The sequence below is a fragment of the Paramisgurnus dabryanus genome, chromosome 7 (genome assembly GCF_030506205.2).
Source record: "Paramisgurnus dabryanus chromosome 7, PD_genome_1.1, whole genome shotgun sequence".
NCBI lineage: Eukaryota > Metazoa > Chordata > Actinopteri > Cypriniformes > Cobitidae > Paramisgurnus > Paramisgurnus dabryanus.
The window spans coordinates 26014204-26035986 of NC_133343.1; the positions used below are offsets into that span (position 1 = coordinate 26014204).

The 21783-nt window shown below is 34.8% G+C and overlaps 2 protein-coding genes across 2 annotated transcripts; both read left to right on the forward strand.

Moving 5' to 3' along the window:
- The first annotated feature begins 7888 nt into the window (after nt 1-7888).
- On the forward strand, nt 7889-12599 carry tnfrsf18 (tumor necrosis factor receptor superfamily, member 18). The gene is made up of 6 exons (XM_065279418.2): nt 7889-8028; nt 8850-9026; nt 9280-9367; nt 9450-9514; nt 10133-10282; nt 10753-12599. The coding sequence occupies exons 1-6, from the start codon at nt 7899-7901 to the stop codon at nt 10899-10901; spliced, it is 759 nt and encodes a 252-aa protein (XP_065135490.2). The 5' UTR covers nt 7889-7898; the 3' UTR covers nt 10902-12599.
- Nucleotides 12600-13262: 663 nt separating this feature from the next.
- Nucleotides 13263-21566, forward strand: arl8ba (ADP-ribosylation factor-like 8Ba). Its single transcript, XM_065279830.2, has 7 exons — nt 13263-13492; nt 18925-19005; nt 19115-19188; nt 19643-19736; nt 19815-19882; nt 20419-20489; nt 20614-21566. The coding sequence occupies exons 1-7, from the start codon at nt 13370-13372 to the stop codon at nt 20661-20663; spliced, it is 561 nt and encodes a 186-aa protein (XP_065135902.1). The 5' UTR covers nt 13263-13369; the 3' UTR covers nt 20664-21566.
- Nucleotides 21567-21783: the final 217 nt, after the last annotated feature.

The following is a 21783-nucleotide window of genomic DNA, read 5'->3' on the forward strand; positions in this document are numbered from 1 at the left end:
AAATAAAGTTGCAAATGAAAAATTCAATGTATTGGCTATAACCACAGATATCAGGCGCCATCAATGTGCTCCTTAGAGTAAATAATAATGCTGGATGTGCTACTATTAGATTTGAAAACAGTATGGTTTCATGATATTAAATATATTCATGGAGTGGTTGAATATAAATCATGCAAGTTTGTGCATGTGAAAAAAGTTTGCTTTTTAACTAAATTTGTGTCATGCATAAATGTTAACCCCTTTTGAGGGGGGGAGGGACTGTGATGTACACCTTCAAATTAATATAACTCTGGCAATTTTGGTCTAGAAGCCTAATCTTGGTCTTATTTTAAAAAAGACATTTTTCTTTACAGAAGTGTCTGGAGATGTAAAATAATAAATAAAAAAGCAGTTTAAATTTATTTTAAGAAATAAAAATAATGCAATAACATTTAAATTTTATAACTAAAATTATAAATATTTAAATGGTTCACAAAAGTAATAATGAAAATACAAAGCCACAAGTCTCAAGTATTTGTGATCCAATTTTGTTTTTTGTCACACTTTTAGTGGTTTAACCAACAAAGGCCACTAGGTGTCAACGGTTTGCTGCATACTCTTGTCACACATTAATAAATGACTGTCACTGCATTATTACACTCTAAAAAATGCTGGGTTGTTTTTAACCCAGGGCTGGGTCACTATTGGACAGAACACACTGCCGGGTTAAAATGACCCAACTGCTGGGTTGTTTTAACCCAATTGCTGGGTTATTGTCAATCAACCATGTTGAAACAACCCAACAGTTGGGTTAAAATAACCCAGCAGTTGGGTCATTTTAACCCGGCAGTGTGTTCTGTCCAATAGTGACCCAGCCCTGGGTTAAAAACAACCCAGCATTTTTTAGAGTGTATAAATGCAAAAAGGTTTTAAAATATGAAAACCAGATTCTTAGAGCTTTCCAATGATATATAGTTTGTCAACATTTTTGAAGATTTATAATAGGATATAGCGTTATGAATGTATAAAATTAATATGCATTCCTATGGGGGGGAGTTATGTAACTAAAAACTTTATTATTATTTCTATCATCAGATGACCTTGAAATATGAAAACTACATTCTAAGAGCTTTCCAGTGATATATAGTTTGTCATGATTTTTTAGGTTTAGAGTAGGGTTTTAGTGTCATAAATATGTAAAACAAATTTGGCCTACCTGTGGACCCGTGACCTTTTAGAAACTGACTCTCACTACCTCAAAATGGTTGATTTAATATGAAAACTACACTCTTTGAGCTTTCCAACAATATATAGTTTTTCAAGATTGTAGGGTTTGTCAAGAACAGGGTATAAGTGCTATACCTATGTAAAAACAAAATGGGTCCACCTGTGGCCCCGTGACATTTTAGAAACTGACTCTCACTACATTATAATTGTCCCAAAATGGTGATGACTTTCCAATGATATATAGTTTGTCAAGATTGTTTAGGTTTAGAATAGGGTATTAATGTTACAAATATATAATAACTAAGTGGGCATACCTGTGGACCCATGGCATTTTAGAAAACGTCTCTCACTATATCATTCCTTTACCAAAATAGTGATGACAATCTACTCTCTTAGAGCTTGAACAGGGCTTGTATGGCGGAACAGCACTTTTGGGAGTACTTCGACTCGGCGCAGTAACACTCTCCCTCTCCCATTATAAGAGGGAGAAGGGGAGCGGATTTTTCAGGCGAGTCGAAGTACTCCCAAAAGTGCTGTTCCGCCATACAATATAGTTCCTCTTTTAAATCCGCTTAGAAAAGCGCTACGTTTTATTTTGAACCACCAAACTTGCTCGTATAACTACTCGTCTTAAATAGGAAAAACGTTGATGTGTTTGGTCACTTCTAACTTTATCTCTGAGTGGTACCATTGAATGAATGGGGCTAAGCTAAATGCTATCGAAGTGTAGCAGCAGCGCGCTCCAGCGCTTACGTGCATGCACTAAGATGATAGAGGGATGTATCAACTCTTCTTAGTTAAGGTAATAACATATTTTAATATTGAAAATGAGTAGACTATTCCTTTAAGGTCTTAATGGTTTTCATGTCTTAATGGTTTTCATATAAAAACTATAATGGTGTCTATAATATAGCCTCTTCTGGTAATGTTGTTGGTTCCACAGGTAGGATGTTATCTGGTGGATGGGAACCAATAAACACCATTAAATCCTTCTGGAATGAGATTCAAAACACACTACATAAAAGGTTTTTGTAATGGTTTCAATGATAAAACAGCTAATGGTTCATAATGGTGTTTCTAATGGAAATCAGTAGAATTTCTGTTTGGGCAGTATTATGTATATAAGCATGCTCTTTGAATGTTTATTAGTATGTGCATATAGACAGTAGAACAAACGTTGTATGTGGCACGTGGTGGTTTGTCATCTAGCAACACGCACGAGCAAGAGACGACCGCAGAGGGAGTGTGTGTGTGTTGGCTTGTGTGACGTTAACATCATGCTAAGCTTGTGACGTTTCGTTTAGACCACTTCAGTCAGCTGCACTTTTGTCGGGTGTACCTTCGCACATGTGAGGGACGGATCCTCTTAACAAAACCACATAGACTTGTGAGAGTGACACGTAGAAGACGTGTACAGAAGACCACACAGACCACCCCCTCTCTGTGACATCATCTTTTGTGTTTGCATTTATGAGAATTGTAATGTAAATATTTGAAGTAAATCTTGGGAAAATTTCAAAGAACGTTGTAAAGAAAAATAGTACAGTACAGCACGGTGCAATATAGTATAGCACTATACATTACAATGCAGTATAAATACACTATATTAGTTTTTGACTATGTAAAGTTATATATTTTTTATCCATGCATGATACATACATTATTGACTGATTAGGAATGCTATATTATTTGTTATTAGTGAATAACTTTTCTGCATTTTGGTTATATCACTGACATAACCTATCATAACACCCTGACAGGTAAAATTTAAAAAAGGAGTTTTGAAACCAATATACAGAACTATTTCTATTGGGAAATACATACCTCTGTTATATATGTTCCTCTTCAATTCAAGCTTCCTCAAAATGAAACTGTATGTACAGGGGTCATATGGTCACATAATAAAAAATCCCTCAATACACAATTTTGCGATTTTCTTTTAAAAATTACCATACGCTCCTTAACTTAAATTGGTCGACTGTATTCTCAAACATGTTTATGACTCAGTAAAAAAAACATGGGTTTGAAGTTTGCTTTTTCAGTACAGTGACGTATGAAATGAGAGCTTAAGTGTATAGGCGTTTGTGGGCATACAGTACATGTCTTTAAATGAAAGGTCATAGCTGACTTGCAAATTTTGCTAAGATTTCTGTCTGCTAACTGCATAGAGGCATTTGCTGTAAGTTCAGCTCAGATGTTTTTAGCAAAACGCAAAATAAAGTGGAGTGCTATTCATTACAGGCAAAGCAGAAAGTGAAATTAATACAGATACACAGACAAAGATATGAAGTGGTAGAAACAATAAACAATTATTTAAGAGCACATTTTGTCCGAAATTTCCTTTGGTGTGTAATAGTACATACTATAAACCTGGATAAGTTCTACTGATTCAAAAAAATTCATGCAAATGCAAACTTAAAGGTGCTTTAAGCGAATTCATGCGTTTTAGGCAATACATTTTTTTGTTTCATACAGTAAACATCTCCTCACTATCTGCTAGCTGCCTGTCCCCTGAACACACTGTAAAAAAATGCGGTCTCTGTAGACAGCGCAGTCTTCACAAACTGCAACAAAAACAAAGTGGTCAAACCTACCACCACGAAACATTACAAAGTGTTCCAGCCAATAAACGACAAGAAAGATTTGGGAGTGGGGGTTGGGCGCGTTCATGACTCTTTCAGAAAGCATGGAAGGGATGGAGAGGGGAGGAGTTAGCTACGCTCCGTTTTTTGACAACACCTCAAACGTTAACAAGAAGTGACGTCACACAGATTCGCTTAGAGCGCCTTTAAAAGTTTTGAGTACTGACAACTTCAATTCAAATCAAAAAATTTTATTTATCTAAACTTAGTTTAAGTCTTATATAAATTAAATTATATAATTTATGTAACTTAAATCGTAGTAGTAATATTACTTTAATATTGTGTGGCAACTGATTGCCTTGTTTTTTTTTAAAGTGCCCAAATTATGCCTGCTTTTCACAAGTTAAATGTGTATGAGTTCCATAAAACATCATGTTTCAGAAGTTGTTTGCTTGAAATAGCTTGTAGGAAATTCTTACCCATCTCTAGTAGCCTCTATTTCAGTGCCTTTCAGATTGTGCCCTTTTTTTGGTGGTCATTACATATTTATGAACTGCTGCTCCTTTGGCCACGCCCCACTACTAACGTCATGTGCGCAATGGTATCGCGCGAGCAGTACAGATTATATACTGTGTATTATATATTATATATGTACACAAAATGATTGGCTTCAGGGCTCAAAATTTACTTTTTTATTTGGTAGCACTGGTGCTCCCAACTTTAAAGAGTTAGGAGCACCAGCAAAAATTTAGGCGCACTCATCCAAAAATTATGAAGCACCACAACTACAATGTATAAGTTAATAGATTTATTTTATTAAAAATTAAACACCACAACTGGGCTTTACACATCCTATGGCCAAGATTTGAAATTTGGTCTTTTTTGCTGCATAGATTACTAAAATAATACCCAAATCCTGTTTAAATAAAAAAGCAACAATAATAATTTAACAATTACAGGTAACATGATTACAATAGAAAATCTAGCAAACACGTAAAACACTGATTGATGGTGACATTACAAAAGTGACCCTAATATAGTAGGCTAATATATATTGGTATTGATAACTGCATTACCAGGATGATATTGCTACTAAATAGGCAATGTTTTTAAAAACATACCATCAGCATTGTCGTGTTCCACCTTAACATGGAATACAAGGATGTCTGTCGGATGTCCCTCAAGCAGGAAGCGCACATACATCATCAAACACTATTTGATAGACAGGTCGGTGTCTCCATCAATAATGAACACATTTTTCACGACAATTCTTGTGTTTTTGGCACTTTCGCCATGTTTAAGCAAGGTCTCGCACTTAAAATGTATGGATTCTGCCACCACGCCGTTTTACCTGCAACCTCCGTTTCACAGTAAACACAGTAACATTGAGTCATTTTCATAGCGGAGCCACTCGTAATCTTTAAGCCTCTCTCCAAAAGGTTTAACGTTAAGCCTTATTTTCCGGTGGTGAAGTTGCTTTTAAATCCGGACCGTCGTTATGAATTAATACAGTAGTAACATTGGCTGTAGTCGCCTCGTTCTCTTCATGCTTGCGGTTCTTTTTTTCACATTTTCGCGCTTTGCGTACCAACGTAGTACGGCAACAAGGAATGATTGACATTCATATTAGCCAATCTGCGCTCTTCATTTAACGCAAGAACTTAAAGGTGAAATTTGATTGGTTATGTAACGTTGGAGAGAATGCTGAACCTGGAACAGCAAAACACTTTTATTTTGGCAAAACACTATTACTTAGTCAGTTCGTTCATATAGAATTGTAAAATAAAGCAGTTTAATATTTCTTATAACTTTCGAAAAGTAGGGTAGCTGGTTACTGGCTTTGCAAGAGAAACCACGCTGCAAACTAACTAGCATAGCGGTTAGCCCCCCATTCTCAATAGTAAACGACTGATAAAACACGCACACAAGTTCACCCCCTGACGTGCACCAATTCGTGGGCGGGATGACGTCAGTTTTTTTAACGCTGCTAACAATATCTAAATAGCGTCACATTTCCTGCTGATGTCAGAGGTATTCAGGCCAATCACAACGTACAGATTAGCTAGCCAATTTTCAAAGCTTTTAAAATCCATGTGTTTCAGGAAGAGAGTGAAATCTGGAGCTACAAAAATGTACGGTATGTGAAAAATAATGTGTTTTTTAATCATAAACCACGTGAACACATTGTATTATACCTAATACACAAAATAAAAATTTTTTTAGCAATGAAATAGGTGCTCTTTAGGTAAATAACTAAAAGTCCCAAGCCACCATCAGCTCAGTGTTGTAGTGGTGCCTGGGTAAGTGGGTATACTCTTTAATTTACCCCCTTTAATTTTATTTCCATCTCCCATTTTACGCATATCTTAAAAGCCACCTCGAGTGAGCATAAAAACTTTTAAGGGATTTTTATTAGAAATTGTGCATGTCTATCACTTGTTTCTTATGCGATACTTCAAAATGGAAAAAAAACAGTGTGATGGAAACCCCAAGCTAATTGGCTAGCTATAACCTCTATTACAGAAACTTTTATAAAACCTAACCTGTATATGCCAGAAAGCATTCTTTATGTTTTGCGCCAGACATGCAAAAATACTCATTTATAATCATTATATTTGATAGAAAAAATGCAATGCAAAAATTAATAGGCTATATATGTCTACTTAGACAAGACATATAGCCTCAAGAAAATAGTCTGTTTGATGATGGACGTTTGACCACATTTTGCTTTCCTGTGTCATCCTGGGAGTTTCCCTCGTTTAACGGCAGACCATTTTTTTCTTTCTCATCCTACATGGTAACATTTCTTGGATTTGTTTTGTGACTGTCTTGTAAATAACAACGATGCTGCTTGGAATTCCTTTTATTAATTACTTGGCTGTTTGGCTGTTATTGGTTCTTGCTGACATGTGGAAAATCTGGGCATGGATAAAAAACAGCTATGACACATCCTAGACCCACTGTCACAGGAGCAAAGAGCTGGCATTATTTGTCATAGGAGCGGAAGCGCTGACAGTAGTATTCCATTCCTGATTTAACTCTTGTTTGGACTATTGTATGGCAGCTTTTACTTATATATGAAATAATCTTTTTTTATTTTTAGGTGATTTTATGGCAGTTTGATGACATTAATCATGGGGGGATACATTTTGTCCTCACCGGGAATAAGAAAATTATTATTCAGGGGCAGGGTTATAAAGACCGGAGGGGGGTTGATCCCCCCATACCCCCAGCAAATCTCACCCTGATTAGAAGCATCAAAGTTTGCATCAAAGTCATTGATTTCACATCGACTACATTTACATGCATCCTCATAATGCGATTATAATGGGATTTTGGGATATATTTTTGGATATAATGGGATGGCAATATTGCGATTATACTTTAGCTCATGTATGGACCGGTTAACAGTTTCAAGGTATACCAAGGTTTTACATTTGAGATTTTAAACATTTTCTGTAATACCATTTGCAAGTATGAGCTGGGTTTAAACAAAATTTATTAAATCATTAATTCATGTAATTTACATTTAATATATATTAAAAAAATATTTTTTGAAAGAAAATTATAATTTAAAGGCTTTATTTTCACGCAACATACATACGGCCACGTAACCACTTCAATCGCATATACCACACTAACTGTAGTGCGCATGTGTTTGTTAATTCATCATTTGTGCTTTGCAATGGGCTACGATGATTTTATGTAGAAAACAGTAAGTCACAAAAACTGAATTAAGCTAGGGATTCACAGGCAGGGTCAATATTCTACAATTAGATTGCAAATTAACTATATTGCATTGAAATGTAATCTGCATGCCTTGCAATTGTAAAAAGACACTTTTACTTCTCTCTTTTACCACTTTTCCAAGACATCACAAAGATTTTCCAAGTTAACAAGCAAACAGACAAGGATATATTTATTCAAATTGTGTGTCATTTCATTTTTTTCAATCCTGGTCACATTGGTTTTGGCCTTTCAGCCCTCTCATGTGTTCACGCCTCTGCTTGCTTTGTGGGCGAACTGAAACCAACGTCACAGGCTGCACGCTATATAAAGTGTGAGAACAACAAGCAGATAGTTAGATAGTAAGTGTGGTACCCCAACAGAATGGACACTGTTAAGCTCTGGTTTACACTGCTTTGTGTTTGTAGCGGGTGGATTTTAACACTGGCGATTAGCTGTGATTGGACAACCCAATATGAAAATGATGGGAAATGTTGTCAAGTCTGTCCCTCAGGTAAGACCGCATATCTGTGTCGTTTTTGTGTATTTTTAAATCGTTGTTGTATTCTGCATCTTTAATTCTTTGATGTCTTCTATATGACTATTGAGAATAGATGACATTCAACAAATGTTATTGATTTAAGGGTATGAGGCTTTAAAATAAATGTGGACATCAAAGTTTTTACACTGTTAGAAAAAATTGTCAAAACATGTACCCCATACGTGTTGTTTTTGCAATGTTGTGATCATATATAATTGTTTCTCAGTCTCTTTAATAGAATACATCCAGAAAATACAGTAAAATGTGTATATAGTATTAAAAACTGTATAAAAATGTAAACTGATATGTCACATTTTTAGGGTAAACTTCCATTCCACTTGAGCAGTAGTAGAAAACTGCAGCATCTCTTAAACCTAAATAAAATTACATCCTTATTTCTAATTTTAAAGAATAATAATTCCCAAGGACTAAAGAAATCTTCATTCTGCTCAAAAATGCTCAATAATTTTTTTTTTTTATATATATTTCCTGTATTTTCTGTTTGTATCTTAATAAAACAGATTTAAAAAGGCTCAAAGCTGTACTTTTTGAAAGGGTACAGCCCAAATGACACCTGGGGCACATATTTTGACCATTTTTTCTGACAGTGTATGACATTCTCCTACTACAAATCTTCTAATATGGATTGCAGACTTTGGTATCTTAGCCAATCTGAGTAAAGTTTAAAACACTGTTGAGATTTTTTTTTCTACTGCTACTATTACTACTATTCAGAGGATTTAAATGAAAGCTTTATTTTCTATTAAAACCTCATATATTGTTGTACTGCACAGGTATGTATCCCAAAAAACACTGTTCAGAGAGCAACAGTGACAGCGTGTGTGAAAAATGTCCGGATACTTCGGGTAAACGGGGATGCTTTTGTGAAAACAAGCTTTGCAGTGATGATAAATGCTCGAAATGTGTGGCCATAGGAAAATGCGAACCTGGCTTTCAACTGTGGAGAGGAGGTAAGCTTATTTTTAATTTAATGAATATATTCCATGACTCTATCACCGTGTCTATATTGAGTAGTGTATATGAGCTCATTCACACTGTGGGTCTTTCCAGGTTATTAGGGGACTTTTTTGTGGCCATACTTGTATAGGCAGACCCTTGTCAGTTAATGTAGACAAAGTTTTAAATGTCAAAACCACTAACTAGTCACCTATTCCTTTTTAAAAATCCATCAGTTGTTTTTCTTGTTTGTTTGTTTTTTTGCAGGTAGTTTTGATTTCACATACAGATGTGAGCCATGTCCAAACGGGACATACAATGATGTTGAGGGTGGAACATGCAAACCCTTGGCAAAGTAAAGCTTTCTATTTGTTACATTGTTCAAGTGTTCTGCTTCTAGATTTTTTGTCAAATAATAACCGATTTTCTGAAATCAGGTGTGATGGCTTTAAATTGGGCTTCGCTGGAAACAGAACCCACAATGCACAATGTATAACCCATGGTTTGTATTTTTTCACAAAATTAAATCTATTTTGTGTTATAGAGGGTAACCATACCTAATCTACAGTATTGAACCGTCCATTATTTTCTGTAGTCATTTTATGTACTGGATAAATATTGCTGCCATTTGAAGTACGGTTCCTTGCAGTAAAGAATTTTACAATAGGAGGATCAATAGAAAAATTCACTCCCTGTCAAAAGAAATGGACAAAAATGGTACATTTGGTACCAACATATATCTCAGATATACTATTATAAACTTTGTAGTTCCAAATGTGAACTTTTTGAAATGGAACAGCCACATGTTTGGGTCTAGAAGGGATACAGCAAACGCAGAAATCTTGCAAAATCTCCCCAGATGAGTGCTGTTTTTATCCTAATCTTACCTCCAAATCTAACCCTAAACCCACACATTTCACAGGATTTAGGCCGAAGCTGTATCCTATCTAGCCAGAACCACTGGTTTCATCCTAATTCTACTCCAAAATCTAACCCTAAACCCAACATCTTGCAAGATTTAGGCATTTGCTGTGTACCTTCTAGCCAAAACACAGTGACAGCTAGGGACCATTTTTTTGCCATTTTTTTTTGTTTCATGCTCTTTATATTTTCCCTACAGAGTACCCCAACCATGTTTCAAACAAAGAACCAAGCAGCAACCACTTTTCCAACACTATGATGCTATCTTTAGCAGCCGCCGTCTGTCTGTGCCTGGTGCTTGTCGTATATACAGCCTTTCAGCATTGGAAACACACAAGACACGTAAAGTGTAAGTGACATTGACATGTTACTCCAATTTTTTTATGTTACTTACTAAACCTTTGGACAAAAGCAACATTAAATTACAAAGAAGTATTATGGTGGTACAATAATGTTATAATAAGGTGACCAGATGTCAGTCTGATTTTTTGGTGTTCTGTTCTCCACAAACCCACAACACTAAAAAGACGAAAACATTCAAAAAGGTTTTGTCCCAATTCATAGATAATAACAAATAAGATTTCATTAATATTTTGACAATTGAACCAGGAAATGTCCCTGCTATCTATTTTAAAAATCTGCTCACCTTATGTATGATATGATTTATAATATATATGCTGTACTATTTTTGGGTTTCCAAAACCTCCCAAAAAAGTATCACATTGTGATAAATATTTGTATGGAATCTATTAATTTACTCTTTATTAGAAAACTAAATGTGTATTATTAAGGAATTATAACACCTGCATCTATCCACAGCCTTTCAACCGTGCACACATAAGATGGTTTTGCCACCAGATGCATGCAGCTGCAAACTATCTAAGGAAGAAATGGGAGACGAAATTGACTCCAAGGAGACTTCGGAATCGGATTTCTCTTTCAAGTGTGATGGTCACAGCTTTCCCTGATTCCTTGAAAGTTCTCTGTGGTTTAAAGAACAGCCAATAAACAAGCTATTTTAAAGATGACTTAACTGCAAAACAACATGTCAATAAGCTTTAATTGATGTATTATGAACAACTAATGATGCTTTGCAGGTCATGTGCTGTTGATGGTCCTACTGACTGTGGAGAAAGGCCACAGTCAGTCTCTGAGGCTGTGTAATGCAGGCGGATGTTTACTGTAAATGTATTTAATAGTGTTTCCTTTCTAAAATACTCAGTTTACAGACTGAGTAAAGGACAGACTTTTAAAGGAGCAGGGAACAGCAGAGAGTATTTGAATGATGCAACCATGTACAGGTGCATCTTAGTAAATCTTAGTCGTAGAAAAGATTATTTATTTCAATAATTCAACTCAAATTGTGAAATTCTATGCACACAGACTGAAGTCCTTTAAGCCTTTTTTTTTTAATTGTGATGATTCTGTCATCCAACCAATTCACTAGAATATGGAGTCATGCCAATCCAGCAGGATTTGGCACCTGCTCACACTGCCAAAAGCACCAAAAGTTGGTTAAATGACCATGGTTTTGGTGTGCTTGACGGGTCAGCAAACTCACCAGACCTAAACCCCATAGAGAATCTATGGGATATTGTCAAGAGAAAAATGAGAAACAAGAGACCAAAAAAAGCAGATGAGCTGAAGGCCACTTTCAAAGAAACCTGGGCTTTCATACCACCTTAGCAACAGTGCTTCATCGCCTCCATGCCAGGTCGAAATGAGGCAGTGATTAAAGCAAAAGGAGTCCCTACCAAGTATGGAGTACATAGACTGCACAGTAAATGAACATATTTTCCAAAACAATTAACAATTTTTTTTATTGGTCTTATGAAATATTCTAATTTGTTGAGATGAATAAGTGAATTAGTGGGTTTTTGTTAAACAAAAACATCACAATTAAAAGAAAAAATACTTAAAGTACTTGAGTCTGTGTGCATTGAATTTATTTAATACACAGGTTTCACAATTTGAGTCGAATTACTGAAATAAATGAACTTTTCCACGGCATTCTAATTTATTGAGATGCACCTGTATATATATATATATAGAGAGAGAGAGAGAGAGAGAGAGAGAGAGAGAGAAAGAGAGAGAGAGAGACAGAGAGAGAGAGAGAGAGAGAGAATACAAATTAATAGTTCATCGTTCTTTTGTGGAACTCAAGCAAAAAACTGAAGACTTTACAGTAGATTGTACAGCAACTTATTCTTTTTATACTTTATATAACTTATTCTTTTTATAAATTACAATGAATGGGTAGCGAAGCTTTAAAGTGTTTTTTTTCCCCAAAAAAAATAACTATTGCTTCATACTGTAAGCTATTGTTAGTCATCAATAACCATTTTTAATTCTTGTCAAATCTTTTTAAAAACTTTAAAACTTAGTTTAACTCACACGTTGCATTTTTTTGAAGTTTGCTTTAAACTTTTAAAATCTTATAAAATCGTGAAAATGAAATAAAGAAATATTGACACATTGGGAAAATTCAACTAGGCCTATTATTGTGTTACGAAGTTTCAGAAGAGGTATTTTATAATATATATTGTGAAACAAGGTGTTAATTTTATTTAATCACATTTATTGTCTTTAAATAATTTAGGGTTTTGTTGTATAGTATTCTATATTTCATTTTCATCTTATCAATAAATGTAAATGTGTATTACTTTATAACAGTACTTTTCTTTTTTTGTCACTGTGTTTGTGTATAAATTATGCCTCCCTATGATCGATATCAGCATTAAAGGAATAGGTTACCAAACATTAAAAATGTTTCTCATAATTTACTCACCCTCATGCTATCCCAGATGTCTATGAGTTCCTTATTTCTTCAGTTGAACACAAACAAATAAGTTTATATTAATATGACATTGTGTTATCTCTAGTTGGTTGTCAATATGGCGAAGCTCCAAAATGCACATCCATCATAAAAGTAACCAAATGACTCCAGTAGGTTGCGATGCCATATGTTTATAAGTAGAAAAAGAAAACATTTAATAGTTTATTCTTGTTTACACATCAAACAGAGTAATACTTCCATGATGTGTATGTGCTTTTGGGAGCTTTAAAGCCATTTGAGCCCCATATAAAATTGACAACATTAATATAAAATTATTTGTTTGTGTTCAACTTGAGAATGTAAGTCATATACATCTGGGTTTTCATCAGGGTGAGAAAACTTTAAGACAATTTTCATATTTGGGTGAACTTATCCTTTAAAAAACTTTTACTGTTGCCTACATATGCGAAAATGTTGCGCACCCCTACAGTCCTGCGCAAAAGCAGTGCAGCTTTAACGCCCATGAACGCACACAGAGATCGCAAACGTGCCAGTCATATGACAGCGGCCAGTTCCTCCCAAACACTACGCTACATTAATAGTGGGGAGAAAAACGTTACAAACAAAACCATCATAGACCTATACATTTAGCCTCTAAACATGTTGGCCCTGATTAACCGTCTCCTGGACTGGTTCAAGGCTCTCTTCTGGAAGGAAGAGATGGAGTTAACCCTCGTCGGGCTGCAGTATTCGGGGAAAACGACGTTTGTTAACGTAATCGCGGTGAGTGCTTGCGGTTAGCAGGACTGTTAGCATGAGCTAGTTCAAGAAATTCAGGCGACTGTAACTGTCAGTCCAGAAACCGAGCTGTTTTACTTACAGAAAAATTATTTACGTATATTCATGTTATATGAGTTGACAAAACATTTAGGCATTGTTAGACTACATATAGGTGAAAGCTAACCGGCTAACTTTAGCTCCCAGAGGATTATGAATATTTTGCATAGTCTGTTGTTTTTGTTCAGATTAGTTTTTGATTTATGGAATTCACCATGAAAACCGCTATAAACGTCATTGTACCTTTGGCTACTTGTTAAAATGTCACATCCAGTTCAGTCCCTGTTTTCCTCTGGTCTTTCTTAAATACTAGTAGAACTAACAACTAGTAGAGGCAACTTATAACAGATGCGTGTCGAATAATAAGAATTGATTTATTAGGGTTATGAATACTCAAAATGTTATGAACATAAACAGAATTGACGGGTGTATTACTTACTAAGGGGTTTATAAGAAAGTATACACTTACACATACTTAATCCAGAATCGGATATTAGTAAATTTACAACCCAAGGTTTGTTGTGTTATAAAATGATCCTGTTGTTTTAACCAAAAGTTATTATTTTGCCAATTTTATAGAATAGTATGTTCATATAGTGTTTGTTCCCTTGATAAGTTGTATTTACTGATATGACACTTGATGCCAGGTTTGTTAAGCACGTGATTTCAACATGTCAAGCTTGTTTATCTGCTACATTACATCAACATTCATCAGCACTGCCTTTAACCTCAATCAATACTAACTCGCTTATGAAGTCGTGCTTGAGGATTTTTCCCCTCAAAAATTAAAATGTTATAACTTACTATCATGTAATTCAAAACCTCTATGACTTTGTGTTTACAGTTAAGTAAGCTTCTAAAAAACAAAGGTTATAATTAGCTTTGTGTGAGAAAAGCTAAACTGATGTTTCAGTTGTTGTGAGAAATTTTGCTATGATATGACAACCTTTCGGTTGATCTTCTGTCACCTTTCACTTTGACCTGTGACAAAGACCTATGGAAAAGATTTTCTTTAAATAACTTCTCTTGGGTTGCAAGGAAGAAAGTCAGTCATGTGTTTTGTAAAACATGAGTGACTAAATGATGACAGAATGTTTCTTTTGAGAGAAGTTCTTCTTTAGGTAATCGTGTAATGGACACAAAATGCAAATGTGGGACATTCCACTTTTGTACTTGTATATAAGTAATAGATTTGTTATAACCACAATATTTTGTTTTTAGTTATATTTATTTGCCTTGTTGATATCACATGAGGCTTCTACTTTACATCTGGCTGGACCACTATTGTAAAAAAGAATCGTTCACCACAACATAAAAATGTTGTCATGATGTTACAAACCTGTAAAAATGTCTTTATTCTGATTAACACAAAGGAAGAAATTTTGAGGAATGTTTGTAACTGAGCCCCGTTCACTTTCATAGTATTATTTTATCCTACTATCGAAGTGAATGGGGCTCATGACCGTTTTGGTTACAAACCATCCTCAAAATATCTTCCTTTGTGTTCAACAGAACAAATAAATTATACAGATTTGTAACGACATGAGAGGTAAATGATGACAAAATTTTCATTTTTTTCTGTTTTTCTTTGATGTGGGCACAAAATGATCTTGCAGCTTATCTCTGAAGAGGTGTGACAAAGTTTCTACACTTTTTTTGTGCATTCAAAATATTTTTTATGACAGTGTGAATAAGTCTCAATTACATCATGTTGAATGAAATGATGAATTTGATGAGTAGTGAAATTCACAGCAAAGTTACCAGTGTTAAATGTACACTGCTGCTGTATATATAAGACCTGGAGGTAGCCATATATACATCAGCAGTGTACATTTGACACTGGTGATTTTGCTGTTTATTCACATTAGAGATAGAGTTTGCCAAGGAATCATAGAAATATGATTTCTGAGAAATATTATATACTGAGCAGCATGTATAGCAAGGATACATACCATCTTTCTGACAGTAAGTTGCTTTGTGTTGTTTTAATGAACTGTGTGCGTATGGTGGGGGGAGTGTGGTGGTGTGTAGACGGTTGAAGCTTCTGGTATTAGTCACAAGACTTGCACTTATTTTAACGTGGTTCTTCCTGGTCAAGTGACGTTCCTAATCATGTGATTTCATGTATTAGCGCAAGTCAGCATGCCTTTCACAGTAGTTCAGTTACATTTTTTTCTCCCAAGTGTAGATACCACAAGGTTGAGATATGTCTTTTAGTACAGTAGGTTAAGATGGCTTACTACATTCTTTGTGTTGCTGAAAAGGCTTAGGTTTGTGTGAGCTGATGGTGTTATACTTAAAGTCTAGAGTTTGAACATTTTCCTGTTATGTTGCCACACACTCAAAAAAATGATTCAAGCCCTTCTTAGAAATGACACATTAAAATTGTGTTCAATTAATTAAAAATACCTCATTAAGAGCAATAAGTATATATATTTAATTAGTCTAACACAAAATGAATATGTACTATAATTTATTGATTTCTTTTTAATTGCGTTAACACAATTAGTTTGAGTCTGGGTTCTGGAAAAATAATTTCCCAGCATGCTTTGTATGCAACTGCTTTTGGAGAGTAATTTTTTTAATTAAGTGTTATTTTATGCATTTTTGGGTAAAGAGAAAGACTTAATAGTGCTTAATGTCCGTTTATCTTATTGATTTATAAGTATGGGTATGCGTGTGTAAGGAAGTGAGTGTTTAAAGTTATATTGTATGTCATTATGCTTCAGATGTTACTAAACTGTGTTTTGTTGGAGGAGGAGATAGAAAGATAAAATTTTAGTGGATGGCTTCCATATTTCTGCTGTATTTTATTGTATTACAAAATTGTCTGTTTTAATAACAACTGTCATTATTTTATTTATTACTCTGTAAAATTTTTATCCGTTATACCTGCCCAGGGACTACAGGTGAAAATTACAACTGTTGCTGCAACCTGGCTCGAGACATGTTCTCTTGTTTTTTTTAACAAGTTTAATGTTTAATTGTGCGTTGTCCCTGTTTCAAATAAATACTTTCCATTCCATTCCATTCCATTTAGAAGTGTTTGTGTAATTTATTTTCAAATTGTTTGGTTACCATCGTGCAGAAGAGTGGCGCTTGTGGTTAGGTTGTGGATGTGACGTATGTCTCTCAATGAGCACTAACTGTGTTAATGCCTGTTTGGAGATCAGTCTCTTCACACATGCTCATCCAAATTATCATATGTTATTATTATTAGCATGCTAACATGTGCTTATGCTAATAAGTACGATATAAAAACGTTTTATATGAAGAATCAGAATTGAGTGATTCAGACTACACTACATTGAGTTATTCAAACTACGCTAAAGCGAGTTATTCAGACTACACTAAATTGAGTTGAGGCAACTAATTGAGTATTGCCATTTACTTTAAATTGAGTTGGACTAACTCAATATATTTGTATTGTGTGAAGCATTTTTTAATGAGTTAGGGGTACACATTCATATTGGATGGAAATCCTGCCCACAATTTTATTGAGTTAATCCATGGAATCATTTTTTTGAGTGTATTTATAGGCCAATATGTTCTTCAAAAATGTCCATTTAATTGTCCAGGCTTCTTAAAATCCAAGACTGTCTGCATACTTTGCATACTTGTGAATTGTGATTATGCTAATGAAAAGCTGTAAATCCTTGACCCCCTTATATGCAGTAGTACACATGCCATGTGACTAAATTTATCACCTTTCGCCCTGAACGTTATTAAAAGATATAGCCCATATAACTTTAAGCAGTAATGTTCATTGGTTTGGAATTTCAAATATTTGTGTTTGTCTTCTTGTTTGATTGACATGACTAGATTTCCACATAGGTAGCCACAGAGTTCATGATAATAGATGAAGAGTTCAGACCTGCCGTGTCTACTAACATGATTTCTTGTTAATTAGCATTTTTAAATCAGATCCTTAATGGATTCTGCCTAGAAACCGGTATTTCTGAATGGCCTGAGGGTGGGATTACTCAGATTTGACACAAAAGTATTTGATGCATGCATACATAGTGTAAATAGTCTTTTGAGGTGACTGTGACCTTAAAAAATTTGTTTCATTTTGTGCAATTTAAAGGGAACATTTTATGAGGTCTTTGGTGTCCGAAGAGTGCGAATGTGAAGTTTAAGCTTAAAATACTCCATAGATCATTTATTATAGCATGTGAAAATTGCCCCTTTGTAGGTGTAAGCTAAATTTGTCAGTTTTTTTGTATGTGTCCTTTTAAATGCAAATGAGCTGATGAAATGCAAACACTCAATGCCATATTGGTGGTTTGTTAAAACTTAAACTCAATTGTCCTGTCAATTATTTTCAAATTTATTGGGTTGTTCTTTAACACTTTTTCCTAGTTGATAGAAGCACCGGGGAACCGATTATAGCACTTAAACATGGAAAAGTCAGATTTTCATGATATGTCCCCTTTAACTCTTTCCTCAAAACTATATTAAGTTCGACAGTAGCAAGTACCAAGCCTTTAGAGTACTTGTTCATAAACTTTGGCCTACTGGTATTAGCGTGTATTTGGGGACTGAGAGTGGATTTTCCTATAGTGGTACAACCTACTCTGAATCATAGCTGTTTAGGTGGTCGTGTGGTTTAGACATGTATGAATCCAGACTAACGTTGGCTTTTTCCTGTTATAAGAGATGAGATCTAGGACTGTACATTGTTCAGATCAAACAGTATACACGGGATCATTTGAAGCAAAACAATTATATATTTGTACTTTTCTTAAACTTTAAACATTGCTATATGTGCAGAGTTAGTGTTTAAGACGTCTTGAATGTTTTCCATGCGATATTGGTATGAAATCTCTTTTAGACGCTGTGGCGAGGTTGGTGGTGGAAATGTAAAAAGGAAATCATCTAACCTCAATTTGAGAATTTCTGTAGGTCAATACAGTAGATGGCAATGTATCACAGTCTGTCTGCTGGAAATTTCCTTTAGCTGGCTTTCAGGTCTCTTCATAAAGTTTTGTTCTCAATCACAGATTTTTGATTTTTCTCACGGGAAGCCCTGAACAACCACGAATGCAGGCTTGCGTACAATACAGCAATAGAAAAAATTTAGGGCGTGAAAACAAAAAATACAGATTAAATCAAAACAGTTTATTGGTGTTAAAAGATTTTAGATGAATCAAAATTAAAGGAATAGTCATCACTGATTTGCCATAATTTTGATTCAGTCTTCTTTCACTTGTTAATGCTATTGAACAAAAATGGGGGGAAATATCCTGGCCACTTTTTCAATATAATTAATTTGTGAAAGAAATGAATTAAAACCAGCTAGATCAACTGATTCATTTTGGGGAAAAAATCAGATACAAATGAGTTTTTATAATTTATTTCTTTTTCTTCCCTTCTAGTCGGGCCAGTTCAGTGAAGACATGATTCCAACTGTCGGTTTTAACATGAGGAAGGTCACAAAAGGCAACGTCACCATCAAGGTCCAGTGCTTTTTAACAATTATATCAATTTAAACATAGGATTCTGAAGTATTACAATGTGCCAGGTTATATGTAAATATTGATATGCTAATCTGATGTCATTATGCAGATTTGGGATATAGGGGGTCAACCAAGGTTTAGGAGCATGTGGGAGAGATACTGTCGTGGAGTGAATGCAATAGTGTAAGTATATGTCTGGGAACTAGAAATATAGTTTCAAAGTAGGGATGCTTAACGATTAATCGCGATTAATCGTTAGCAGAATAAAAGTTTTTGTTTACATCATATATGTGTGTGAACTGTGTATAATAACTTTGTATAAATAAATGTACACACATGCATGTATATGTTTTAGAAATGTTTACATGTGTATATACATTTGTATATTTATGTATAATTTATATTATATATAAATATAAATACTTAATATATAATTTTTTTTTCTTCTTAAAATTATACATGAATGTGTTCATATTTATATATATATATATACATATTTATTATACACAGTTTACACACATATGTGATGTAAACAAAAACTTTTATTCTGCTAACAATTAATCGCGATTAATTGTTTAGCATCCCTATTTCAAAGTAATGCAATTGACAATGTTTAATTTCTTTTTTATTTTTAAAGTTACATGGTGGACGCAGCTGACCGGGAAAAGGTTGAAGCCTCCAGAAACGAGTTGCACAATCTCTTAGACAAGCCACAGTTACAAGGAATCCCCGTAAGCATTGCTTGTTTTTTTTGCACGCTGCTGTTTTCTTATCTTACCTATGTCACTTCCTATGTCGTTTTATTTTAGGTGTTGGTGCTCGGAAATAAGAGAGATCTACCAAATGCATTGGATGAGAAACAGCTAATTGAAAAAATGTGAGTAACTTCGTACCGTGCATGCTGTAGATGTGATGATTTTTCAATTTTGTATTTATTCTCTTTTCAGATAACTCTGCCGGATCATATGATGCTAATAAGATTGCTTTTCTATCTAAATATAATTAAGATTGGAAGAACACACTGCTGGCTTTGTTTATAGAGATTATCTGTTTGCAGTTGTGTTTAATTCCTTCGAAGGATTGTTGTTGCATATTTGTGGTTTTGATTATAGTACACCGGCTCGTACATCTGATTTTATCTTTCAGAGTCAAGAATTAGTTTTGAAGAATTGTAAGAATGAGATGAGTTAGGTCTACAACAGTTTAGTCATCTGTCTGCTGGATGATATGGAAAGGTTTTGTGGTAAAGAGTTTGTAAGAATGACTGCCATCTATTGGTCATCATTAAAAATGGCTTTAAGCTATTTCTACCAAGCTTTAGTTGCTAGGTTAGCTTGTGTTTACATCTCTGTTTGTCTGTGTTGGAAAATGAAATGTATACATCACTTAATTTGTACTTCTGTTTTTCTATAGGAACTTGGCTGCTATTCAAGACAGGGAGATCTGCTGCTACTCTATTTCCTGCAAAGAAAAAGATAACATTGGTAACTCTTGATTCTAATGATAAGGCCTGTGTATACCAATATAATAAACCTTTAGCATTTGCCTTACCTGCCCTATTGCCGAATGCTTTTATTATATCTCACCTTTATGTCTTCTGACCCATAGACATCACACTTCAGTGGCTAATCCAACACTCAAAATCAAGAAGAAGCTGAAGAGTCATCAACGGGCCCAAGTTTATCCGCTGCCATCTTACTCGCGTACCACATCCTGCTCACTTTGTGAAACTGTACAGTTCTTCATCCCGCTCCCATCACACTGCTCTGCCTGTCTGACCCCATAATTACTTAGCAGCTCCTCTTCCCAAATGCATCGGTCATCTCAACGATAAATCAGTCGCTAAAAGACGCTAGCCTGCAGAACGATTTCCTCCACCCCTTAAAGCGTGCCGTCAGATGACCGCAATGCATTCTGTCCCACTTGCTCCAGCGGCCTCCACAGGATCTTTGAACAAATGTATTTAAAAAAAAGAGCTGGGAAAAATCTTGAATAAACCAAACCTTTTTCCTCCAATCTGTCAGATTTTGCTCTTGTGAGCATATAATATTTTTTTGGACTTTTGCTTTTTTTTCTTTCTATTTTTGTCTTTTCCCCCCAAAATGCCTCCTGATAATATCTGTTATATACGAGGAGCTGTTTAGTAAATAAAGAGCTCGGCAGAAAGATTTTTACAAAAGTTGAGTTCAAGAGGATGCTGGTTAAAATGTAGTTTATATTTAGCTCAGCGATGTCTGTTCTTGAGCTGAGAAAGAGAGAGAGAGAGAAGGTGAAGTTAAAGTGCCTTGTGCAGTGTATCTGTCCCTCAAGCTAAACAGTATACCGGGTGTGCTTACCTGGAACTAGATTGAACAAAGACAGCGTACTTTAAACTGCAAGAAGCAAAGGCATGCTTTTTATGGTAGATTATTGTAATGTTGTCTTTATAAACTAAATATTTGTGAAAAAGAGGCAAATGTTGGAAACCCCACTATTATCAATGCACTTTTGTAAATACGATGAACCAATAAATAGATTGTCGACATGTAAGAGGAATCTTGCATTGTTGTGACTGATTTTAATTTGATCGTTTTTACTATGTCAAAAATTATGGCTGTGAAGGTGAGCTTGAAGTGATTGAGGAATTATACACATCCTGTTCATATCATATCTTGAATTTTTAAATAAAGTTGTAGCATATCTGTACGTCTTTGGCAAGTAATGACCTACAAATACAAAAAAAAGATTTTTTTTTTAAGTTGAAAAATACCATTTTATTGAAAGACAAACTTTAAACAT